General features: G+C 37.4%; 1 protein-coding gene across 1 annotated transcript; it reads right to left on the bottom strand.

The window, feature by feature from the left end:
- Positions 1–17718: 17718 nt before the first annotated feature.
- Positions 17719–22421, bottom strand: LOC116259291 (nudix hydrolase 7-like). The gene is made up of 10 exons (XM_031637028.1): positions 22375–22421; positions 22074–22117; positions 21333–21529; positions 20613–20678; positions 20383–20520; positions 19668–19745; positions 19516–19566; positions 19358–19392; positions 18757–18868; positions 17719–18085 (listed from the first exon to the last, which is right to left on the bottom strand). Exons 2-10 carry the CDS (start codon positions 22081–22083, stop codon positions 17903–17905), a joined length of 870 nt encoding a protein of 289 aa, XP_031492888.1. The 5' UTR covers positions 22084–22117; positions 22375–22421; the 3' UTR covers positions 17719–17902.
- Positions 22422–23246: the final 825 nt, after the last annotated feature.

Raw genomic sequence — 23246 nt, 5'->3', positions numbered from 1 at the left:
TCTTTTATATCCTTCAGTGTAACACATTATAGTATTAAAAAAATCTTTGTATTCTTTCGCACAACTATGCCCAAACTTCAGAGTGTTATTAGACTGCATTAACTAGACTGGTTGCACCTTAAGGTCCCAAACAAACTAGTGGCTGCCTATGTAGTCAAACCTTGCTTAGACTTCTGTCAAGGTTCCCGAGACTCTCTAGGCTATCTTGCCATCTTGGTCATCTAGGCTTATTGGTTATGGGTCGCTAGAGAAACTAATAGGGTAGGCCCTCACCGAATGCATGTAAGCATGCTTGGCCACATTCGTTCCTATGCTTGAGGATTCAAAAGGTTGAAACTCCCTTATCTTTGTGTCCCTTTTTCTCTTGCCGCCTTCCTCTCCAACTTCTTCTCTTCTTGTTTGACAAGACAGCAGAAATATTTTTCTACCGTCCACTATGTGCTAAGTTGTTCAACAAATTCTTAAGTTTGTTGAGTCAATCTCCAACAAGACGAACAGACTACCGACCCAATAACTCTCACGCGAATTCTGCTGGTCGACGAGAGAAGAATCAGAAGCTTATCCAGCCCAGATGCCGTGTCGCAGACATTGTCAATGGCACCAACTTGATGAAGTCCGGCCGCCACCGGTACTTCCCCGGTGTCGGCCATTTCGTCATGCATTACGCATTATTTCCAGACATGCCCCGGTGGCCGGATTCTCAACGTAATCTCAAGTACACCTTCTCTACCGACAACCAGCAATATGGAGCAGAGCAGCTGCGGTCTGTCTTCTCTGCAGCGTTCGCCAAGTGGGCAGCAGTGTCGCCGTTCCAATTCGCTGAAGCCTCTGAGGGCGAAGTAGCCGATCTACAAATTGCTTTTTACAGCGGAGATCATGGAGACCTGGCTGCTTGACGCCACTCGGACGAACGGAGTGGATCTCGAATCGGTGGCAGTCGGCCATCTTCTTGGGCTCGGCCATTCTGCCGATGAAAGCGCAGGCATGTATCCGTCAATTGGCGCTGGCGTGAGGAAGGTGGAGCTGAGTTCCGACGATGTTCAAGGGATCCACGTGCTTTACGGCTCTAAGTAAAGCACCATTAGTGGACGTATCTGTTGGATGAAACGATGAAGTAAGTACACTGAGAAGACATATAGTTCACGATAGGGTTACTTATTTAAGTTAGATGACAATGGGAATAAAATGTGGGTTACATAGGTGTCTTATAGCGTGTCTTGTTCCACATATTGTCGAGTGGGCTCGTATTGATCATGTCCCCTTTTCTGTATTTACAATAAGTTCCTTTGTTGTTTTCTAGTGTTGCCTTCATTCATATAAGTTCTCAAGGTTGGATAAAACATGACTTCAGTTTCAAATGAAAAGTACTTCTTTGAATGAATGGCTGGCGTTACCAAAATATATGCATCATCATAACACTGCTTCTGAAGAAGGTAATGAATTGTGTCTTGGATGATGAAAGTGTTGCATTGTAATGACCCCAAGTGTACTTCGATTTATTGTTAGCGTCATAAGAACAATACTCTACGTCATAAGAAGACAATCTTTCTTCAGATATAAACAGTAACGAAAATGTTAAGTTAGCGTTTGGATGAACTCCATGAAAAAATGGTGGATGAACTCCATGAAAAAATGGTTTTGTCAAAACCTGATTTTGTGAAAACCATTTCTTTTAACGAGTTTTGAAATTCTTGATTTTCATGTTTGGGTAACATGACAAAAATCAGGTGTTCTCTCTTTAAAACCTGGTTTCTGTTTGGATGACTTAAAATGGGTTTTGGAGTTACTTTAAAAATTGAACGCTGCTGAACGGTTCTCAGACAACTTACTTCAGCCACAAAAAATATGTAGACAGCTTAAATAACACAAAATGAATCTTTATCCTCCCATCCCCTAACATGCTGATTTATCGGTGATTTCTCACTAATTTTTATGTAACATATACATGCTTTGGTTTTAAACTGGTTTTGTGAAAAGATTTTTTACCATTAAATCCTTAATTATTAAAGCCGTCAGTTTATAATTCCCCACAAGACGTAGCTCAGGATGAAAAAAACTGCCTTGTCATTAAGATATAATTTAACTCACTAGATCTATCATTTGGTAATATATGTGTATGCTAAGTCACCGGACTCTTCTATTTTACTGCCGCATCGAGTCGGGTGCACACCAGACATGGGTGCGGCTCCGACTCACACCTGAGCCCAGTTAGAATGTCATATTACTAAATTACTTATATAATATATCTTATTTTGATATTTTCCTATACAATACAATTATTCAAGTATGTTATATACATTAATAATTAAATTGTAATAATATGCTTATTCTGTTATATATATAATAAATTAAGAAAATAATAATAATAAAATACCCTCGCCGCACCGCCGCACCTAAATTTTTTGAGATGTGCCGTTCTGAGACCCACATCGGCACCAGCACTCGCACCCTGCAATATGGTGACATAGTGTGTATGTAAAGCCAATGCTGCCGTGTGCCGGTCGGCTGTCAGATGGGTAAAATTTTAAAATCTGTTGTTAGAAAAACCAAAAATCATGGTTAAAAGCCACTATAGACTGTCATCACATCATAAACCAATGCATGAATACTAACAATTCAATGAGTACTTTTTAGTGACAAATTTTAACTGGCGCAACATCCGATATATGGCGGCTTTGAATTCCCCATGTAGATATGTTTCAATGATCTAAACTCATGAAAGTTGTATCTTGAGAGAGAGAAATAGCAACAAGTTCGCTTCGAGAGAAAGAGAGAGATTTTTAACTAAAACATGTTGTTTTTTTATCACAAATCGAACGTATTCGAATATTCAAATCTACAGGACAATTAAAAAAAAAAATGCACGCATGTCTATATTATTCGAAGTTAACTATTTCTTGTGAACATATGCTTTCAACCTGATTAGCATCCTAGCCCTCATGCACCATGGAAATGTTGAAATCTATAGGATAACAAAAAAATAACGGAAATGAGATGTTTAAATTGGACTTGTAACTAATGGTCATTGCTTTTGCGGCTTATAAAATTCAATTTACAAGATATCCTTAATGAGTTGATTTGTGCATTAATGAACTACCTTGTACTGGACATACTGAGAAAATATATGGTTTAAAAATATATATCGTTTTTCAAAAATTTTATATTGAATAAATTAATTTTTTTAAATTTATACATAATTTTTAAAATAATGAAGGGAACCTCAGGTTCACTGCCGGTCTCCCTTGGCGTTGCCTCTGACTGCAAGTATTACTCTTAAATTTATACATTTTCATTGTTACAAATATATTAAGGTGTTTATATTTTATTAAAGTCTTTTTTGACGGCTTCCACTCTCCCAAAAGAAGGCCCTCAACACACTACGTAATGTCATGGTCTCTAAGTCTAAGATAATTATGCAGAAAAAAAAAAAAAGGACCTTGTATACAACAAAACGATGAAAGTGTTGAAAAACATGAAGGGTATCAGCCTCATAGTTCAAAGAGTGCAAACCATGCCAATTGACTTTAGAGTCATCGACGCATATAATCAGGCAAAACTTGTCTTTCATCTTTAGAAATAGTCGGGGTTGGCCACCCACAATTCTGAATACTTGCCAAGCAAGTCAAACATGCGTAGAAATGAAAGACGAACGACATTACTTTCTATATTGACAATTTGCACAAATTTGCATTTTGTTTTCATCGTCAACACCGGAAATGAGATAAAAGAACAAATTCAGCATACATTAGATACTTCATACTGGCCTTGACAACAAGGCAAAACAGTGCTATAAACCCATTAACCATAGGGTAGGGGCGGAGCAAGAAAATTATGCTTAAAAGTTGCTAGGTATAAAATTTTAGATTTTTTAAGGGAACTAATATGTAAATAAGAAAAAATACTCACAAATATCAATATCAAGTAAGAAGCTTTTTTGGAGTTAGGGATGCCCCCTAGATTTTTTTAGTTTTGTGACAGACGCTTCGTTAGCGTCAGTGAAGGGGTGCTGTCGCTGTGCAATTTTAATAATGGTTTTGAATGTTTTTAGCAACCTAAAAAATCACTCTTTTTTGGGGCTAGAAGAACAAAGTAGGTTCCTTATCGTTTTTTATTTATTATTATTATCCATATTCAAGATTATCATGTGAAAGCGCATAACAGGAGGTCCACATTTTAATAATGGTTTTGAATGTTTTCTCCTTATATCCTCTGCAACTCCCCTTGTCCTCCAGATTCCGAAGATTTTAATGTTAACTAAACTCCTTGTAACACCCTAAAAGTTTTAGTCATCATAAGTTGCTAGGAGTGAGTTAGAATCCTCCAGCTTAAACCTCATGTTTGAGTGTTGAACTGACTTTGACACCAATGTAACACCCTGGCAAACATACCCTAACCCTCATGTAGCAATTTTGGTTCTACTAATAAAAAAACAAAAAAGAGAACAGTTAAGCACCAGGTCAATATGAAAAGGAAAAGAAAAAGGAACAAAGCATCTTTCTTTTTAGGTAGGAAAAGCTTTGAGCTAAGCTTTACCAATCTAGTCCCTATCAGGTAGAACATGGTTCAGATTTGGACTAGGACATTTCTGAAACTGAATTCTGTCAGACTAGTTTAATGTCCACCTAGAGTTGGTTTTTTTTGGCCGCAGATTAAATTCAAATGCAAAACCATACACAAGTAAAATCTATCCCCCAACTATGTCACCTATAATATATGTAATTATAGTGGCCAAATGAAATTTTGATATTTAGAAGGGTTGTATGACAAGTCGAACCAGCTTGAGCTCGATTTGAACTTGCTCTCCAAAACTCGACTCAAGAGCTCAAGTTCAAATATACACTCGAATATTAATTGGCTCGTACTCGAGCTGTAAGAGCTCGACTTGCGAGCTGTAAGAGCTCGACTTGCTTAAACTCGATTATGCTCGATCACATAGTGAATGTGAAGTTACAATAAAATAATAGATAAAGGAGTAGCAACTAAATAAGGTAATCTCGAACTAGTTGAGTTCAAGCTCGAGCTGACCCAACTTGAGCTCTACTTGGCTTATGAACAGCCCTTAGGTTGGATTTTATAATTTGGGAAAGCTAAAATCATTAATCCTTAAAAACTTTATAAAATAAATTCAGTTTAATTGATCTTTTTTAATTTTATAAATTTCAATAGTTTGAACGAGACAATTGAAGTCTCCATAGGTCACATGAGGGAGGTGGCATGTTTATGGAACACGAGATACAAATTAGACTAGACCAGTTGCTTGGTGGAGGGAGTTTGAGGCCCATATATGAATGGTATATAATTTGAATGGTGAAGCTAACTTTTTATAGTTACCCAGCCATATAAACAGCATCGATCTACCATGATAAATAGTTAATCTACCATGATAAATAGTTAAGATGAAAAAAAGAAGAAACACGATCTCTTTTAGATATACAACTTTGGTCAGATGGTTGAGTAACTCTTTATTTAGGGGGCGTTTGATGGGCAGGAATTTCTCTATTGAACCAGAAACTTTTTTCTGGTTTTTACAATAGTTCCAAACGTATCAAACGCGGAATTATTTTCTCAACCATTCAGGTCAATTCCAGAAATATGTTTCCAGAAACATATTTCTACTGAGAGGGGTGGAAACATATTTCTGGTACTTTTTTTTGGACTGTTAGGACACGGTCGCGTATCGCAAGGGAAGGAGAAAGGAGGGAGGAGGAAGAAAGGAGGAAGGAGGAAGGAGGAAGAAGGGAAGGAAATGAGGAGGAAGAAGGGAAGGAGGGAGGAGGGAAAGAGGCGGAGGCGGAAGAAGGGAAGAAAGAAGGGAGGAGGAAGAAGGGAAGGAGGTGGAGGGGGAAGAAAAGAAGGAGGGAGGAGGAAGAAGGGAAGGAGGGAGGAGGGATGGAGGCGGAGGTGGAAGAAGGGAAGGGAAGGTTTTGGTCAACCGTCTTCCTCTTCACTCGGCTGCCTCTGGAACCAGCGTGACTCGTTTTACGGCGCGAGGAAGAAGCTGTTACCGACGCGAGGGAGACAGCCGGCAGATGCTCCTCTCTGTTGCTGTGAGACCTAAAAAAGAAAAGGAATTCTTCTACCACCACGAGGAAGGACACCGGTCGGCAAGCTGCAGGTGTTGCGAAACAGTCTCTGCAAGGGTTTGCGGTGCTTCTGGAGGTGCGACCGGTGAGCCCTCTGCCGCCTCCCTTGTTTCTCCTCCCTCCTTCCCTTCTTCCTCCCTCTTTCTCCTCCCTCCTTTCTTCCTCCTCCCTTCTTCCGCCTCCGCATCCTTTCCTCCTCCCGCCTTCCCTTCTTCCTCCTTTCATCTTTCTTCCTCCTCCTCCTCTGCAAAGGTTTCAGAGCACCATTTTCACCAATTCTACCATAAAATTTGTTTCTAGAAAAATAATTTTCAAGTTAACAAACACAACATGGTTTTGGAAATATGGAATTTTATTTCTCATCCACCAATTCCAGAAATAAATTTCTGGAAACTTCTTTCTAGAAACATATTTCTGGCCATCAAACGCTACCTAACTGAAAATTAATTCTCAAGATAAATCTGTATCCGATTTGGACATTGGTTTAATTCTAAATCCAAATCCAACTGGATGTCATTTCTTCCATTTGAGTATATATATATATATATATATATATAGTTAGTTAGTTTCGTTCAATTTTCAATTCAAATCTGATATACAAACACTCCCAATTAAATAGGGCTCAACAACTATTCCGCTGACCATGACTTTACAAGGCTTGGAGATACAGAACAATGGACAACCAATTTGTTTGATGGATTATTGGGAGTGAATAATGAGCTCGACTTGTTAATGCTCGGCTCGTGAATGAGTTCGAGCCAAGTCATTTGCTTAATAAGTCGAACTCGAGTTCATGAGTCGACTCGTTAAATAATCGAGTTGACTTCCAACTCAACATGTACTGTCAAGTCAAACTCGAGCCTTAATCGAGTTTGTCGAGCCTTAATCGAGTCAAACTTGAGCTCAACACAAAACGATAAATATCAATTCTACTCAAAGAAGTTTGTTATGCCTTAATCAAGTCGAAGTCGAGCTCAACACGTAACTACCGAGTTGAGCTCGAGGTACTTCCATCAAGCTAGTCTCGAACTCGAGGTTTCATTAGTTGAGCCAAGCTCGAGTTAACAGAACTCGAGTTTGACTCGGCTGGTGCTCACCCCTCGGGATTACTATGCATTTAATAGAGTTGCTGGAGTTTGGATTAATATACTGGGTACTATTTCATCAAACTAGCTAGGGTTGGTGATAGACTTCATTGCAGGCATACATTCCAGTAAAAACAATTATTTTCCTTCATATCTTGAGGAAATGACATCTGCATCAGCCACTGTAGCTATCACTCTAAACTCGCAAGGGTGAAAAAGGCATTGCTGGTAAGGTAAGTATCATTGTTTCTATTACAAGTTGGTAGAGCCAAAAGGTTCCTTGAAGGGCAGAACTTTAAAAAGAAAAAAATAATAGTAAAGAGGCACCAACATTTAAATAATTAGATGGCTGTGAAACCCTAATATGCAAATAACAGCAACCATGTTTGGGTTTTGTTAAGTACAATAAAGTTTATTGAATAGCTTGCTTTGTATTCGGAAGGGTTATAGTTGTACTGGTAAATATCACATCTGCACACGCTCAATGTACGTAGATCCTGATCTAACAACTATCTAAGATAAACTGAAATAAAACTATTAACTAACATTTACTTAAAGATAACAATGATCAAATATTCGTTTGATTAGTAAATAGGTTATTGTTAGATAGTTGTTTAAGCTGTTCAAACGATTGATTATTAGGATATAGTCATTATATAGAGTGTGTTGACACATTTACCGATGTAATTCGCCTGAGCAAACCATCGGTAAAATGTTTTCCCATGCTTGTGTCACTTCTACCAACGTTTTTTGGTTGCTGTATTTTTTTTTTTTTTTGTAGTGATGCTCAACATTTATTAGTGTCAATAGTTAGCTTATGTGGTGGGTCGCACAGACCAAAGTGCTGTGTTTCACACATGTATTGTCTGATTTAAATAAGAAAAGATGCACCATGATTCTCTTAAAGAGGCATTTGATTCTACCAATTTTTAAAGTAGCTGAAATTAGCAAGGATATATTTCTTGAAGCAGTAACTTTAGATGTCATTGCTCACCTGGTTCTGCGTGCCCTCTATAAAAGAGCATTGTGTTTCTTTGCTGTATATCCCCATGATCAAGTTCCTCCATATGCCCAAAATGGTTTCTACATTACCCTTTGTTGCAATCCTTCGTCCAGACCAACTGTATGGAGTGGGCTTCTGGTCACAATGGCAACATCCATTACCAGTAAGGGTGGGCGTCGGGCCGGGCCAGGCCAGCCCGGACCGGTTAGGCCTGTTTAACATTAAAAATATTTTTTTTTTAATTTTCTTTTGTTTTAATAGTATATATTTATTATTATTAAATATATTTTACATTTAAAAAATTATTTTATAATTAAAAAATAGTTTTTTATATCTGATTTTTTGAGAGCGGTTCAATCAAATATCTATTCAAATCGAATATATTGACATTCCTAAGTAAATTGGTACAAACAAACAAGGTGGCCACAAAATCTGGAATTACCTGTAGAATATGCCGGGTGAATGTTTTCCTAGAGTGGGAAACTGCACACAAGCTATGCTTACTAGTAAAATTTTGGAGGAGTCTAGGGAAGGACTAAAAGAGAATGGCTGAGTGGATTCAATAGTTTGAATGAGACAACTGAAGTCTCCATAGATCACATGAGGGAGGTGGTATGTTTATATAACACGATACATAAATTAGACTAGACCAGTTGCTTGGTGGAGGGAGTTGTAGGCCCATATATGAATGAGAAAACAACTTGCTTCTCCATTGGGGTCAATTTTACCTGCAAAGAAATAGAGAACGGTCTATAATCTCTAACAAAAACAACTTGGTTGTCCATTGGGATATATATATATATATATATATATATATATATATATATATATATATATATATATATATATATATATATATATATATATATATATATATATATATATTGAATGTAAATATGGTTATCTAGAGTAAACCAACTTTTATATATATAAAATTTGAATGATGACTCTAACTTTTTAAATGTACCCTGTCATCTAAACCGCAAAGTTTGATCCAACATATGAATAGTTAAGAAAAATAGAAAAAAAAATGTGATAGGCATTTTCGTCATTTAATATTATTTTACAGTTTTTTTTCTTGGTTTCATTACAACCATCAATTTATTTGAAATAGACAACTTTGGTTAGATGGTTGAATAGCTCTAGCTAATTTGACAAACCCTGGAGTTATTGTTCAGATTTCTCTCTCTGGCTATATATATATATATTATAGATTTAATAGATATGTATCCTGATCACAACAGCTATCTATTTGTCTATTTGAGACAAACTGAAACAAAACTTTTCAACTATTAAACATTAAGCCGTCTGACAAGTGAGATATTAACAAAATGGCCATAACCCACTAACAAATGGAAACTAAATTTATTAGTGGACCGTGGGCTCATCCAGGACTCCGCTGGTGTTCAGATTGGTACGTCCTGAGTGCAGCCTCGAGATCCTCGTTAAATTCATCTGAGAACTCATCGGCTCCCTCGCTGTCGAGGTAACCAATACGATTCAAGTATCGCTTTAAGGAAGCAAGGGCAGCCTGATTTTGCCCACGCCGGCAACCGATGAGCTGGCTGAGGTCTGCCCGGACATAGCTCTCCTTGCCGGCGTCAGCAGCCAACATCCGGCAGCTAGCACCATGAAGGGAAACCAGCACAAGAATTGCTACAATGAATGTACTGCAACCCATGACTAAGGGACGTATTGCAGAACCTTCTAATTAACCTCTTATTAGAGACATTTCTACAATGTCTGGTGCACATGCTGGGAGCATGGGATCGGCTATTTATAGATCAAAAATACAAGATTGGTACTTGCACGTTGTCAGCTTCATGATGTACAAGATTACCAGGATGAATAAATAAATAATGTAAAACGTTAACAAAAATATTCAAATCATGAAAAAAAAAATCTGGAAATAAACACAGGAGACAACCTGCACCGCAACTTTATTGTTGGTATTAAAATACCAGATGTACACAAAATTTTTTAGAGCACGTTTGATGGAAAGTAAAATTTTTAATATACTATGAAAATAAAGTGTCATTGCTACAGTGGAAAGTTGCGTTATTCAAACGCCCGGAGAACGTTTTATAAGCTTTTCATTCGCTTTTCTTCAATGGAAGTTTTATTTTCCCCCACAAAGTCTTTCAAAGTAATTTCTCTTTAAATCCTTTTTCATGTTTTAAATATATAAATTTTTACATCCCATCCCGCGAACAGATAAATTTGTGAAAATGGGCAAAAAAAAAATTACGAGCTAAATGACAAAACAGCCACCTCACCTAAATCCGACCAACTTTAATTGGAACTGAATCCATGTCCATATGGTGCGATGCACCGGACCCTAAGGTTGTTGGGCACCACTAAGCACTAAATTAAATCCCACTGCATCAAGATGGGCACAAAGAACAATCGGTTGGCTACTTTGTGTTATCTGAAATAAGGCCATGGAGATCAGTTGTAACTCCTGCGCCCCAAGGGGTTATCTAGATATATCCACATATCCAGAAATATGAGATATTGAGGGAAAAGTGGGCAACAGATTGCTTCGTCACTTACGGAATTAGATGGATTGGTTGCAACCAAAAAGGGACTTTTCCTGTATGCGCCATGAATGAGAGATTTTCTGTTCATTTGAGGGAAATTTAGATGTAGACTATGTTTTTCTTTTAATTTTATGTTAGATAGTCATTTATAGTTGAATTAGTTAAAAGAAACAATTCAATGGAGTTTAAACAAAACACAGCTAGCATATTTTTACTTGCAATTAAAGTTGGTCGGATTTAGGTGAGGTGGCTGTTTTGTCATTTAACTCGTAATTTTTTTTTTTTTGCCCATTTTCACAAATTTATCTGTCCGCGGGATGGGATGTAAAAATTTATATATTTAAAACACGAAAAAGGATTTTAAGAGAAATTACTTTGAAAGATTTTGTGCGGAAAAATAAAACTTCCATTGAAGAGAAGTGAATGAAAAGCTTATAAAACGTTCTCCGACCAACTTGGGAATAAAATTAAAGTTTTGGGGCCTCAAAACTTTAATTTTAAGCTGCCATCCAACCAGCACCTTAGTGTTTGGTAGAACAAGTGCTACCAACAAATCGAAGCACACTTGGGGTCATTACAATGCAACACTTTCATCATCCAAGACACAATTCACTACCATGTTCAGAAGCAGTGTTATGATGATGCATATATGCTTTTGGTAACTCATTGTAAATACAGAAAAGGGGACGTGATCAATACGAGCCCACTCGACATATGTGGAACAAGACACGCTATAAGACACCTATGTAACCCACATTTTATTCCCATTATCATCTAACTTAAATAAGTAACCCTATCGTGAACTATATGTCTTCTCAGTGTACTTACTTCATCATTTCATCCAACAGATACGTCCACTAATGGTGCTTTACTTAGAGCCATAAAGCACTTGGATCCCTTGAACATCGTCGGAACTCAGCTCCACCTTCCTCACGCCAGTGCCAATTGACGGATACATGGCCGCGCTTTCATCGGCAGAATGGCCGAGCCCAAGAAGATGGCCGACTGCCACCGATTCGAGATCCACTCCGTTCGTCCGAGTGGCGTCAAGCAGCCAGGTCTCATCGGCATCGAAATGAAGCCTTCCATTTGTTGATTAAGAATGGACAGCAGTGTGGCCGTTCCAATTCGCTGAAGCCTCTGAGGGCGAAGTAGCCGATCTACAAATTGCTTTTACAGCGGAGATCATGGAGACCTGGCTGCTTGACGCCACTCGGACGAACGGAGTGGATCTCGAATCGGTGGCAGTCGGCCATCTTCTTGGGCTCGGCCATTCTGCCGATGAAAGCGCAGCCATGTATCCGTCAATTGGCGCTGGCGTAAGGAAGGTGGAGCTGAGTTCCGACGATGTTCAAGGGATCCAAGTGCTTTACGGCTCTAAGTAAAGCACCATTAGTGGACGTATCTGTTGGATGAAATGATGAAGTAAGTACACTGAGAAGACATATAGTTCACGATAGGGTTACTTATTTAAGTTAGATGACAATGGGAATAAAATGTGGGTTACATAGGTGTCTTATAGCGTGTCTTGTTCCACATATTGTCGAGTGGGCTCGTATTGATCATGTCCCCTTTTCTGTATTTACAATAAGTTCCTTTGTTGTTTTCTAGTGTTGCCTTCATTCATATAAGTTCTCAAGGTTGGATAAAACATGACTTCAGTTTCAAATGAAAAGTACTTCTTTGAATGAACGGCTGGCGTTACCAAAAGCATATATGCATCATCATAACACTGCTTCTGAACATGGTAATGAATTGTGTCTTGGATGATGAAAGTGTTGCATTTGTACTTCGATTTATTGGTAGCACTTGTTCTACCAAACACTAAGGTGCTGGTTGGATGGCAGCTTAAAATTAAAGTTTTGAGGCCCCAAAACCCAGTTTTAGACATGCTTGGGTGATGTTTTTGACGAAACTCATTTTTCACAAACAGAAAAACCTGTCGTATGCTTGCAACGAAAATCATAAAATATATTTTATTACGGATTAAATTAAAGTGAAGAGCTCTCAGAAGGATCGAAGGTCATTAGGTTATACATTTATTTGTTTATTTATGTTTTATGTGTTTAATGTATATATACATACATACATACATACATACATACATATATATATATATATATATATATCAATTTTTTAAGATATTTATATCTACATATATATTCCTACATTGACCAATTACATATCGGAATTATTAAAAGAATTAAATAGTACTCGAAGTGGCAGGCAGATATTAATCGAAGACTAGACGACCAAATAAGCAGTGCAGTTATATATGTAACCATCGATTACGGAACTCTATTAGTCACTTTTAGATCCTCGTTTTGAACCTATAAACATCAGATCAGGCGTGTTATATGCACCATCCTATGTAATGATCGTAATACTCAACGTCATAAGAAGATAATCTTTCTTCAGATATAAACAGTAACGAAAATGTTAAGTTAGCGTTTGGATGAACTCCATGAAAAAATGGTTTTCTCGAAACCTGATTTTGTGAAAACCATTTCTTTTAACGAGTTTTGAAATTCTTGATTTTCATGTTTGGGTAACATGACAAAAATCAGGTTTTCTCTCTTTAAAACCTGGTTTTTGTTTGGATGACTTAAAATGGGTTTTGGAGGTACTTTAAAATTGAATGCTGCTGAACGGTTCTCAGACAACTTACTTCAGCCACAAAAAATACGTAGACATCTTAAATAACACACAATGAATCTTTATCCCATCCCTAACATGCTGATTTATCGGTGATTTCTCACTAATTTTTATGTATCATATACATGCTTTGGTTTTAAACTGGTTTTGTGAAAAGATTTTTTACCATTAAATCCTTAATTATTAAAGCCGTCAGTTTATAGTTCCCCACAAGACGTAGTAGTTCAGGGTGAAAAAAACTGCCTTGTCATTAAGATATAATTTAACTCACTAGATCTATCATTTGGTAATATATGTGTATGCTAAGTCACCGGACTCTTCTATTTTACTGCCGCATCGAGTCGGGTGCGCACCAGACATGGGTGCGGCTTCGACTCACACCCGAGCCCAGTTAGAATGTCATATTACTAAATTACTTATATAATATATCTTATTTTGATATTTTTCTATGCAATACAATTATTCAAGTATGTTATATATATTAATAATTAAATTGTAATAATATGCTTATTCTGTTATATATATAATAAATTAAGAAAATAATAATAATAAAATACCTTCGCCGCACCGTCGCACCTAAATTTTTTGGGATGTGCCGATCCGGCACCCGCATCGACATCGGCACTCGCACCCAGCAATATGGTGACATAGTGTGTATGTAAAGCCAATGCTGCCGTGTGCCGGTCGGCTGTCAGATGGGTAAAATTTTAAAATCTGTTGTTAGAAAAACCAAAAATCATGGTTAAAAGCCACTATAGACTGTCATCTCATCATAAACCAATGCATGAATACTAACAATTCAATGAGTACTTTTTAGTGACAAATTTTAACTGGCGCAACATCCGATATATGGCGGCTTTGAATTCCCCATGTAAATATGTTTCAATGATCTAAACTCATGAAAGTTGTATCTTGAGAGAGAGGAAATAGCAACAAGTTCGCTTCGAGAGAAAGAGAGAGATTTTTAACTAAAACATGTTGCTTTTTTATCACAAATCGAACGTATTCGAATATTCAAATCTACATGACAATTAAAAAAAAAATGCACGCATGTCTATATTATTCGAAGTTAACTATTTCTTGTGAACATATGCTTTCAACCTGATTAGCATCCTAGCCCTCATGCACAATGGAAATGTTGAAATCTATAGGATAACAAAAAAATAACGGAAATGAGATGTTTAAATTGGACTTGTAACTAATGGTCATTGCTTTTGCGGCTTATAAAATTCAATTTACAAGATATCATTAATGAGTTAATTTGTGCATTAATGAACTACCTTGTACTGGATTTACTGAGAAAATATATGGTTTAAAAATATATATCGTTTTTCAAAAATTTTATATTGAATAAATTAAATTTTTTAAATTTATACATAATTTTTAAAATAATGAAGGGAAGCTCAGGTTCACTGCCCGTCTCCCTTGCTTTGCCTCTGACGGCAAGTATTCCTCTTAAATGTGAGAAGGTCGCCATAACAATAAGAGTGAGTTGTGTGCACCAGACGCGGCTGACATGCACCAAAAAAAGTGAGAGTAAGGTATGTTGAGCATTTTTTAAAAAAGATATGTCCACTTTGGTCCTTTGAATTTTTTATTATTTTATCCTAAAATTGTCCTTTTTACTGATTAAGTGTATTTTCTGGTCATTACACACCTTGTGCATAGTTTTTGAATCTGGTATTTTTTTTATCTATAAATACATCTGCACATGCTACCAGCATAAGCACCATATATTTGAATTCTATCCAATAGAAGGCTAGGAGGTCCACGGAGCCACATATGTGCTGTTTGGGCAGTTGCCCACACCAACTCCTCAATGTTTTTTATTTTCGCATTATCTTCAAATATATATATATATATGTGTGTGTCCTTCAGTTAAGAAACATATAAATGAATATTCTTCCCACACAAAAAAAAATCTGGCTTTGCCACTGGTCTTTTGCTGGTTTCTCTTCATGGTGCTACCTGGTGGATTCTGGTTGATAGACAACGGGATATCTGTTTTATATATATATATATATATGTGTGTGTGTTAAAAAACATATAAATGAGTATTCTTAAAAAAAAAAAAATCTGACTTCGCCACTGATCTTTTGCTGGTTTCTCTGTGCTAGCTGCTGGATTATACAAAGGTAAGCAAGGCCAATGTCCGGGAAGACCTCAGCCAGCTCACCGGTTGGTAGTGTGGGCAAAAAAAGGCTGCATTTGCCTGCGATGGGTAGGCACGGGTATGGGTAGGCTAGATAAATTGTGATGTGGCTTAGGGGTAAAGTGGAAATAGAGAGTTTAAGGCTAGGAAATGATGTTTAGGCGTGGAAATGGGTAAGGATTAGGATCAAATGTGGCTCCTATTGAGTGTTGACCTAAGGGAACCCGCTCTGGAGTCCAAATGTGGACCTCCTCAGGCGCGGCTTAGGTGGCTTCTAGATGGACGGGGTTAGGAGCAAATGTATGAGGGATTCCAAAAGTCGGCTCCACCAAATGTGGAGGTGGTGCTTCTTGTGGATCACAAACAAATGTTGCAGCCGATGACCAAATGTACCCCCAAATGTGGGCCGGTCCTTGCAACGGAGAACCCTAGGCGTTTCCTCCACTTGCCACGCAAATTCCAGAAATGTCCATGCCAAATCTTGATGCTCCTTGACTGGATGAGGGGCAAAAGTGTCCATAGACTGAATATAGCCGGAACCCCCAAATGTGTACCTAAAAAGTCGGAATTTTCCGGCCAGCTCTAAGCTGCTGAATTGAGCTCGATTCTCACTCAGATTCTTTCTTTTTTTTTTTCTCTTTGTGGGCTTTTCTTTTCTTTTTCTGCCCTTTTCACTGTTTTCTCAATATTTTCTTTCTGTTTTTCCGGTGAGATTGTAGGCTGAAACCGAAAACGAATTCTACACTCTTTTGCTCGGATTTGGCCAATGAAACATAGCCAAACTTAAAGGATTCGTGCGAGAAACTAAGGGTATTCCTTGTGACTCGTAAAACTTGGTTTAAATCAAGTTTTCACCGTGGGAATTGACTGAAACTCTCGGCTGTGACTCGAGGGAATCAGGCCACTCCTTTGGCCGAATCTTAGTTCAAAACAAGCCAATGTCGTTACACAATTCAAAACCCGAAATCTAAAGCACTAACATTTAGTTTGAGGCTGTGGTCGTTTGCTGCAATGCTGGTCTCTATTCTTCTTTTGTGTCCAAGGGAGAATGTACCTTTGAGTGCTGGAATTTGGATGGGAAAACCGTGGCCGTGGATGCAGCAAGGGCCGAGGCACACCTTTGGGATCTTCAGCCAATATGCCGCCGGTCGAGGGGTTGTGGAGAAGAAAAAGAAAGGGGAGAGGAAGAGAGGAGACTGTCGGTTCTTAGAAGCTTGCGTGAGGGGGAAAGGGAACCAGCCACCGCCGGTTATTTGGAGGGGATTGAGAAGAGAAAGAGAGAGGCAAAAGAGAGAGAGAGAGACGTGAAGAGAGAGAGAACTAAAGCTCAAATGAATTACTTTACTCAAAATTTTCATGTGAAATCCAAATTACACAAAGTTTAAATACTAACCTAAGTGACTCGGTTCACAGATGGATCGAACCGGTTCACTTTAACTCAAAACAAATGACTCGAAATACAAACCATCTTGGTCCACACAACTTGAAATAAAATGCATAAGCAAATGAATATAGAATTGACGTATTGCCCCTATCTACCTAGGTTCATTCTAGACCACCACTAAGGACTTGGATCAAAACCGACACTAGGATGGACTAGTCCTAAACCGGAGCTAAGACTTTCAATTTGGCCTTCCTTGGTTGAATCCGCTCCTAAGTGCTGGTCATCCCTGGATGTATCCGGACCTAGAGCCTTTGCATCTCTGCCCTCACCACCCACTGCTCGTACACTAAGTCCTGGTTTAGCCTCCCTTACTGTCACAATGTCTTGCTCATCCTGTAGTTCCAATACTTCAACCTTGGCTCAACAATTCTCGCCGTGTTCACGAACGTTCTTAGGAGGAGGTCTAGGTAGACCAGTATCAATAACAAACTTTCATTAACATGAAAAGAAAAGAAAAAAAGAATACATAGAAAGGTAAGCACGTCATTTAAGTAGTAACAAAGCCTGAAAAAAGAAAAATTGCAGCTAAAATTTCCTATATAAATGTTCACTACGCGCCTTCAAGAAGAAAGTAGAAAAAGTGTTTCCCGCTTCAAAATTAGGCAAGCTGACTCGCCACACCAATCAGTTCAATAAGAAACTCAGAACATGTCCAAAAATCAATCAAATCAAATTTGTAATTTATTCATCACAGCTTCAATAATCTGCTACAAATAATACAAGCAGTCAAGCTTTACTTTACAAACAAGGCCCCTTTTTCCCTTTCCTTGCTTATTGCCCACAATATTTTTCTTTACATGGGAAGAGTAACAGCCAGTATTCCTAAACATCTGTCTCATTGTCAACACTGTGAATACCTTCACTTAGTTACAGACAATAAATATAAACAATAACATCACAAAGGAACACTACAGACAACCACTAAATGAAGAATTGTGTTCTAATTCATTAGTTCCCTGTTGTTTAGGTACAAGGAATGAACAGAGGTGCTGGAGTGAACACCCATACGAGCAAATCCGGTGTAGTTTTTGCTCGTCTTTGACAGGATCAGATCGGCAATCTTCTTCATTGACTCACGCTTCTGGACAAATGGTTGTGCAGCGTATTCCTCAACAGGCATCCACTGAGTGAAACATAGAATTCAAGGAGATCAGAGGTATTCTGCAAGGAAAGAAGGATATGATCGAAAGTTCCAGGATAATCCAAGAACAACTAAGAAGACAGGCTACTAAATATATATACATATTTTTATGTCAAGATGCTGGGAGAATGGTCTTTTTTGGAGAATGGTCTTGGACTCGAATATGTAACAAAGGGATGCTGGGAAGATGATCGAATTATTTTAATGTAAGTAATTATAACAATATTGATATTCATATTAGTGAATGTAACCATGCTGTCTCAAGTTGTAGTTGCTTCTTTCAAACATTATTTAAAGACACTTTTTCCAATTTACCGAACATTAGGAAATTAATGTCAAACATGACATGCGCATTAAACTTATCCACTTTCAGCAAAAAATGGAAAAGAAATAAAAAGATTGGAAACTCAAATCCGAAGACTGGCTACACAGATGATCTTGGCACTAATGCCAAGTACTCCTCTAGTTTTGTTCTAACACGGCCAGCAAGATACTTATTAGAATGTCTCCATAAATGATGAATAAGCAGGAAGACTGCAGCCTTCTCGAAACGAAGAAGAAAGAAAATGAAATTGAAACACATTGTTTGCGAAAAGTGAATAATTAAGCTTCTTAATCAAACTAGGGAATGGCTGCCAACCAATGAATTTTACCTGCGCATCTAAAATTTCTGAGTCTTGCTTTGCAATAACCAACGACTTCGGCTCCAAAACACATATGAAGAACATATCTGATATCTTGTTGAAGTGTGCTTTGTGACTTTCCCTGCAAGTTTTAGATCAAAAGATCTAGATTCAATGGAGGAATTCAGAATCGCCTAGCACTTCAATGCACTACTAAATCGTTATATGCAAAAATCTACTCAGTCAAGAAAAATTTCTAATCAGAGGAAACTTCTGCTTTTCATTCCAAAGGAAGATGCCATGCTGGCGTCCCAACAGCTGAAAAAACCATCACAGTTTATTAGTACTGCATGACTTTGAGCATCCTAGAGGTTCATATTGAGTCTTATAATTGGATAGTCCTTTTCTCTTAGCAAATCATTTTTATTTTTTCCTTGTATTCCTTGTTGTTTACTTCAATTGCATGAATCTGCATGTGTTTATTGCAGTGATGGAGACAGGCCGAGGGGCACTTTGAGTCGCCAACTTAAGTCTGATGTTCACATTGACATGTGAGTGAACCAGGTCTAGCTTTACTGCAATGAGATTTTTGAAGGCCTGGTGTGGGCGCTGGCCCACACACTGTCCATACCTGAACCCAATGATTTCGACGAATTCAACTTCAACCTGATGCAATGAGGAAAGCAGGATTGTGTCAATACAAGTGAAACTAACACCTGAGGCTTAAAATGAAAATGAATCCGACACAAACATATAAAAGCTGCAACGAGAAGAGTTAGAGGAACTTGCCCCGGTTTCCTCCTTCACTTCTCTTTTAGCCGCGTTATACACATCCTCACCCTGCCAAGAAAAGATTCAATTTCTATAATTAATACCATTACTATTCTATGATGTTGGAACAATTTGAAGGTATTGGCAAGTCATTTATAAAAGCCACGAACCTCTTCAACAACCCCAGTAGGTAGCTTCCATACACCAGTACCTCTGAAATAGCCAGACTTTTCTTGCACCACCAACACCTAAAATTATGTTCATTCACAGATTTGAATCATATAACTTGTTCCAAATGATAGTTCAAACTATAAATGTGGAACATTAGAAAAGTTTGAGCCATAGTCACAAATAACGTCAAAGAGTTTTAAATGGCGAGGTTTTTCTTAGCTATAATCGATGAGCTTGAAAAAAAAAAGGAAAAAAAATATGGTAAATTTTTAAAAATTTTAAAAAACTAAAAATAAGAGAAAAATAAAATAAGTGTGAAACTAATAACACAAACATCACAAGATAAGTATATTTGCAACAAATAAAAAATAAAAAATGGAAAAAAAAAACTGTTTGACATTAAAAAAACTTAAAAAAATGAAAAAGTGAAAAAACACGTTAAAAACCTGGTTTTTTCGTTTTTAATGTTTTTTTCAAAAAAAACATGTTTTTTAGTTTTAAACGGCCATTTAATTTATTACATTTTTTCACATTTTTTCAAAAAAAAAACACGTTTTCTGGGACTGCTTTGAACTAGACAGAAGAGAGTAAAAACAAAAGAATCTTTGAAACCCACAGATATTTACTGCTTCTTAGCTCAATGATCAGCAACTTCTACACATTTATGAAGTACAGAGGCACGCATTTTACATTGTAAAATTTCAAGCCATGTACCTCTTTTTTGCTGTTTATGACAACAGCACCAACACCAAGTCTGTGTGTGGCGTAGATAGGAAGAGTATGAGGGGTGCTGAGGAGCCAATTCACGAGCATCAGATGGGTTGGCTCTGCATGATGGTACCAAAATCCTTCCTGCTAGCAAAGGAAAAAGAATATTCACCAGTCTTGTGCAGAAAAGAATGCATGAAGATTCCTGAGTTTGTAGTTAAGAGAGTATTGTTAACCTGCACTGCAACGGGAACAAGCTCAGCAAACTTGAGCTTAATGTTGAGCCAAACTCCTTTCTTGCCCTAACAACAAAACGAAAGTTAGGTTGTTCACATATATGAATTATGTGCAGCCATTTAGGTGAATACAACAAGTCCAGCGTTGGAGCCATAAATTTTGGTCAGGAGGCACATATATGTCAATTTTTTACTGAGAAAAATGGATTGCGAAAAAATATCATCCTTATAATGCCCAGCAGTGGTGGCAGGTGTGGGCAAGTGCCCACAGACAATCACAAAAAATGCTGATTTTCATATTGATACTTTAGGGTAATTTTTTTGCATTGGTACCTCTTTGAAATTAAAATGTCATAACAAAAGAGAATTTTCTAGCTCTGCCAGTGATGGGTGCATTTGGCAAGAAGAACATTATATTCTTAAAATATATCCTCTTACAACACAATTTTTTCTTGTTTTCAAAAAATATACATACTATATATATATATATATATATATATATATATATATATATATATATATATATATATATATAGTATGTAGAGAGAGAGAGAGAGAGAGAGAGAAAGAGATGGATTTGAACGGCCTAATTAAATTTGCGCTAACTGACAAGATGAATGAAAACTGAAGCCGTTTAATTGTAGAAGTGCAATATCGATGCCGTTGAAGGAAACGATGATGCATGTCACAATATGAAAAACAACTGATGAAGAGAGTCACCTGCTGTTTCCATCGGGACATGGAAGCTCTAAGTCTGGAGGCAAACAACCCAACCTCCATACGCTCCTCTATCTTCACTGTCACCCCATCGTACGTATCTTCCTCCCCAATCAGCACTTCCGACGTTACTTCCTCGCTTGTACTCCCCGACATCGACTTCCTTCTCGAAATGAGCCCACAGGATCTTAAACACCAAACTGCGCAAGGGAACAAAAAAATGCAACTAGTTGTGATATGAATGTCTTAAAACTCATATCCCCGCGTAAATTGTTCATGAAATAATTATACAAGTCATAAAAACGTATTGCATTAATATATATAATGTACATCTTAAGATGTCTTAAAATAAACAACTTAATACTACCCATGCATGTGCACATAAATATAAACTATGTCTACTTGATCTGTGCGATGTATATACTATGGTTTCTGCTGAACTATCTGTACGCGACGCCATAGATGGAGCAACGTCCACCTTCGACTCCAAGCGGTGGAGCTGGTGAAGGAGCTGAATCTACATGATAACATAGTTGTTTTACTTAGGTCGTGTTTGATTTCCCACGGATCTCAGATCCAAGGGAATTTGAAATCCACGATAACTGCTGTGGATTTCAACATTCACTTCCCAACATGGATCTCAAATCCATGCTGTCGTGTAAAAATCATGGAATTTGAGATTCGATGGAGAGATAGAGAGGGGAGATGAGCCGAAGCTGCCCAAAGAAGGGTCTAAGCTCTCACCTTTTTTCATTCCCAGGATCCATGACTTTTCTGGACCTATTGTTCTGGTACATTAGAGTGTTGAACTATCAGTATTTGCAATTCATAGAAATAGCACCAACAATAATCAAAATGACAACCAGTTTCTCAACAATTCGCTAGCTCAACCAGCTATGCTACGCCCCCTCAAAAACACTAAGCGTTGTTACATAATAATGCAACTGAATAGAAACCCAAAGGACTACAAAACCGTCAAAGATGGATCTTTTGTGGAGATGGCCATGAAGTATTTTTGGAAGATACAACTGACCGAAAACTCTACCTTTGAAGTTCTTCAACCTCTGCAGAGACAGGAAGAGAAACCACTAATTGTTGAGATCTGGTGAATTATGAGTCTCGCCTGCTCTTTAAATAGCAAGGCAAGGAAGAAGGTTGAAAGAAAGCGAGGGGGGAGAGAGAGTTCAAAAGGAAAAAGACAGCCAATTGCGTCGTTGACCGACTTTTTGTTAGTGTACCTTACAATAATATTCCTTGCAATTTCCTGGCGAATCTGGATGCCAATTCAAGGAAACTTCTCAGGCCCACATGGGTGGCAGGTAGTTCCTTTCATCAGGAAGCTTCTTCTTGTCTTTCATCTTTATATATATTATATATATATATATATATATATATATATATATATATATATATATATATATATATATATATATATATATATATATATATATATATATATATAGCATGAAGCAATGTCAGATTAAACATACTGTATTGCATCAGAAGTCGTGAGGCTTTAAAAGACCCACTAAGTTGCTTGGTGATTCCTCATGGAGGATAAAGGTAATAGCGTCAGATTAAGGAGAGAAAGTTGTGTGTGTCCTGCACACAGTAGCAGTAAAGGAGAGAAGAATATTTGGTAATTTGTTAAAGTAAATTTTTTTCTAAATATATAAAAATAACATACACTGCGAAATATATTTGATAGTTTTCAGTCTTTTCCGGGTTTTCACGTGTTTTATAAATTTTTGTTAATTTTATGCACTTATTTTGGAAAAAAAAAGTGCATGAAACTATGATTTATTGGAAAAAGAGAAGATCAATAGTCTAACGTTTGCTGGTGGAAATCTATAGATGCCCATTATTGGATTATTAAAATTTTAGGGGCGCCGGCCGGTGATTTTAGATCAATGAGTT

Source organism: Nymphaea colorata, chromosome 8 (assembly GCF_008831285.2).
Source record: "Nymphaea colorata isolate Beijing-Zhang1983 chromosome 8, ASM883128v2, whole genome shotgun sequence".
In the NCBI taxonomy this organism is placed as follows: domain Eukaryota; kingdom Viridiplantae; phylum Streptophyta; class Magnoliopsida; order Nymphaeales; family Nymphaeaceae; genus Nymphaea; species Nymphaea colorata.
The sequence above is the reverse complement of the archived record's forward strand: the minus strand, read 5'-3'. Positions and strand labels throughout refer to the sequence as shown.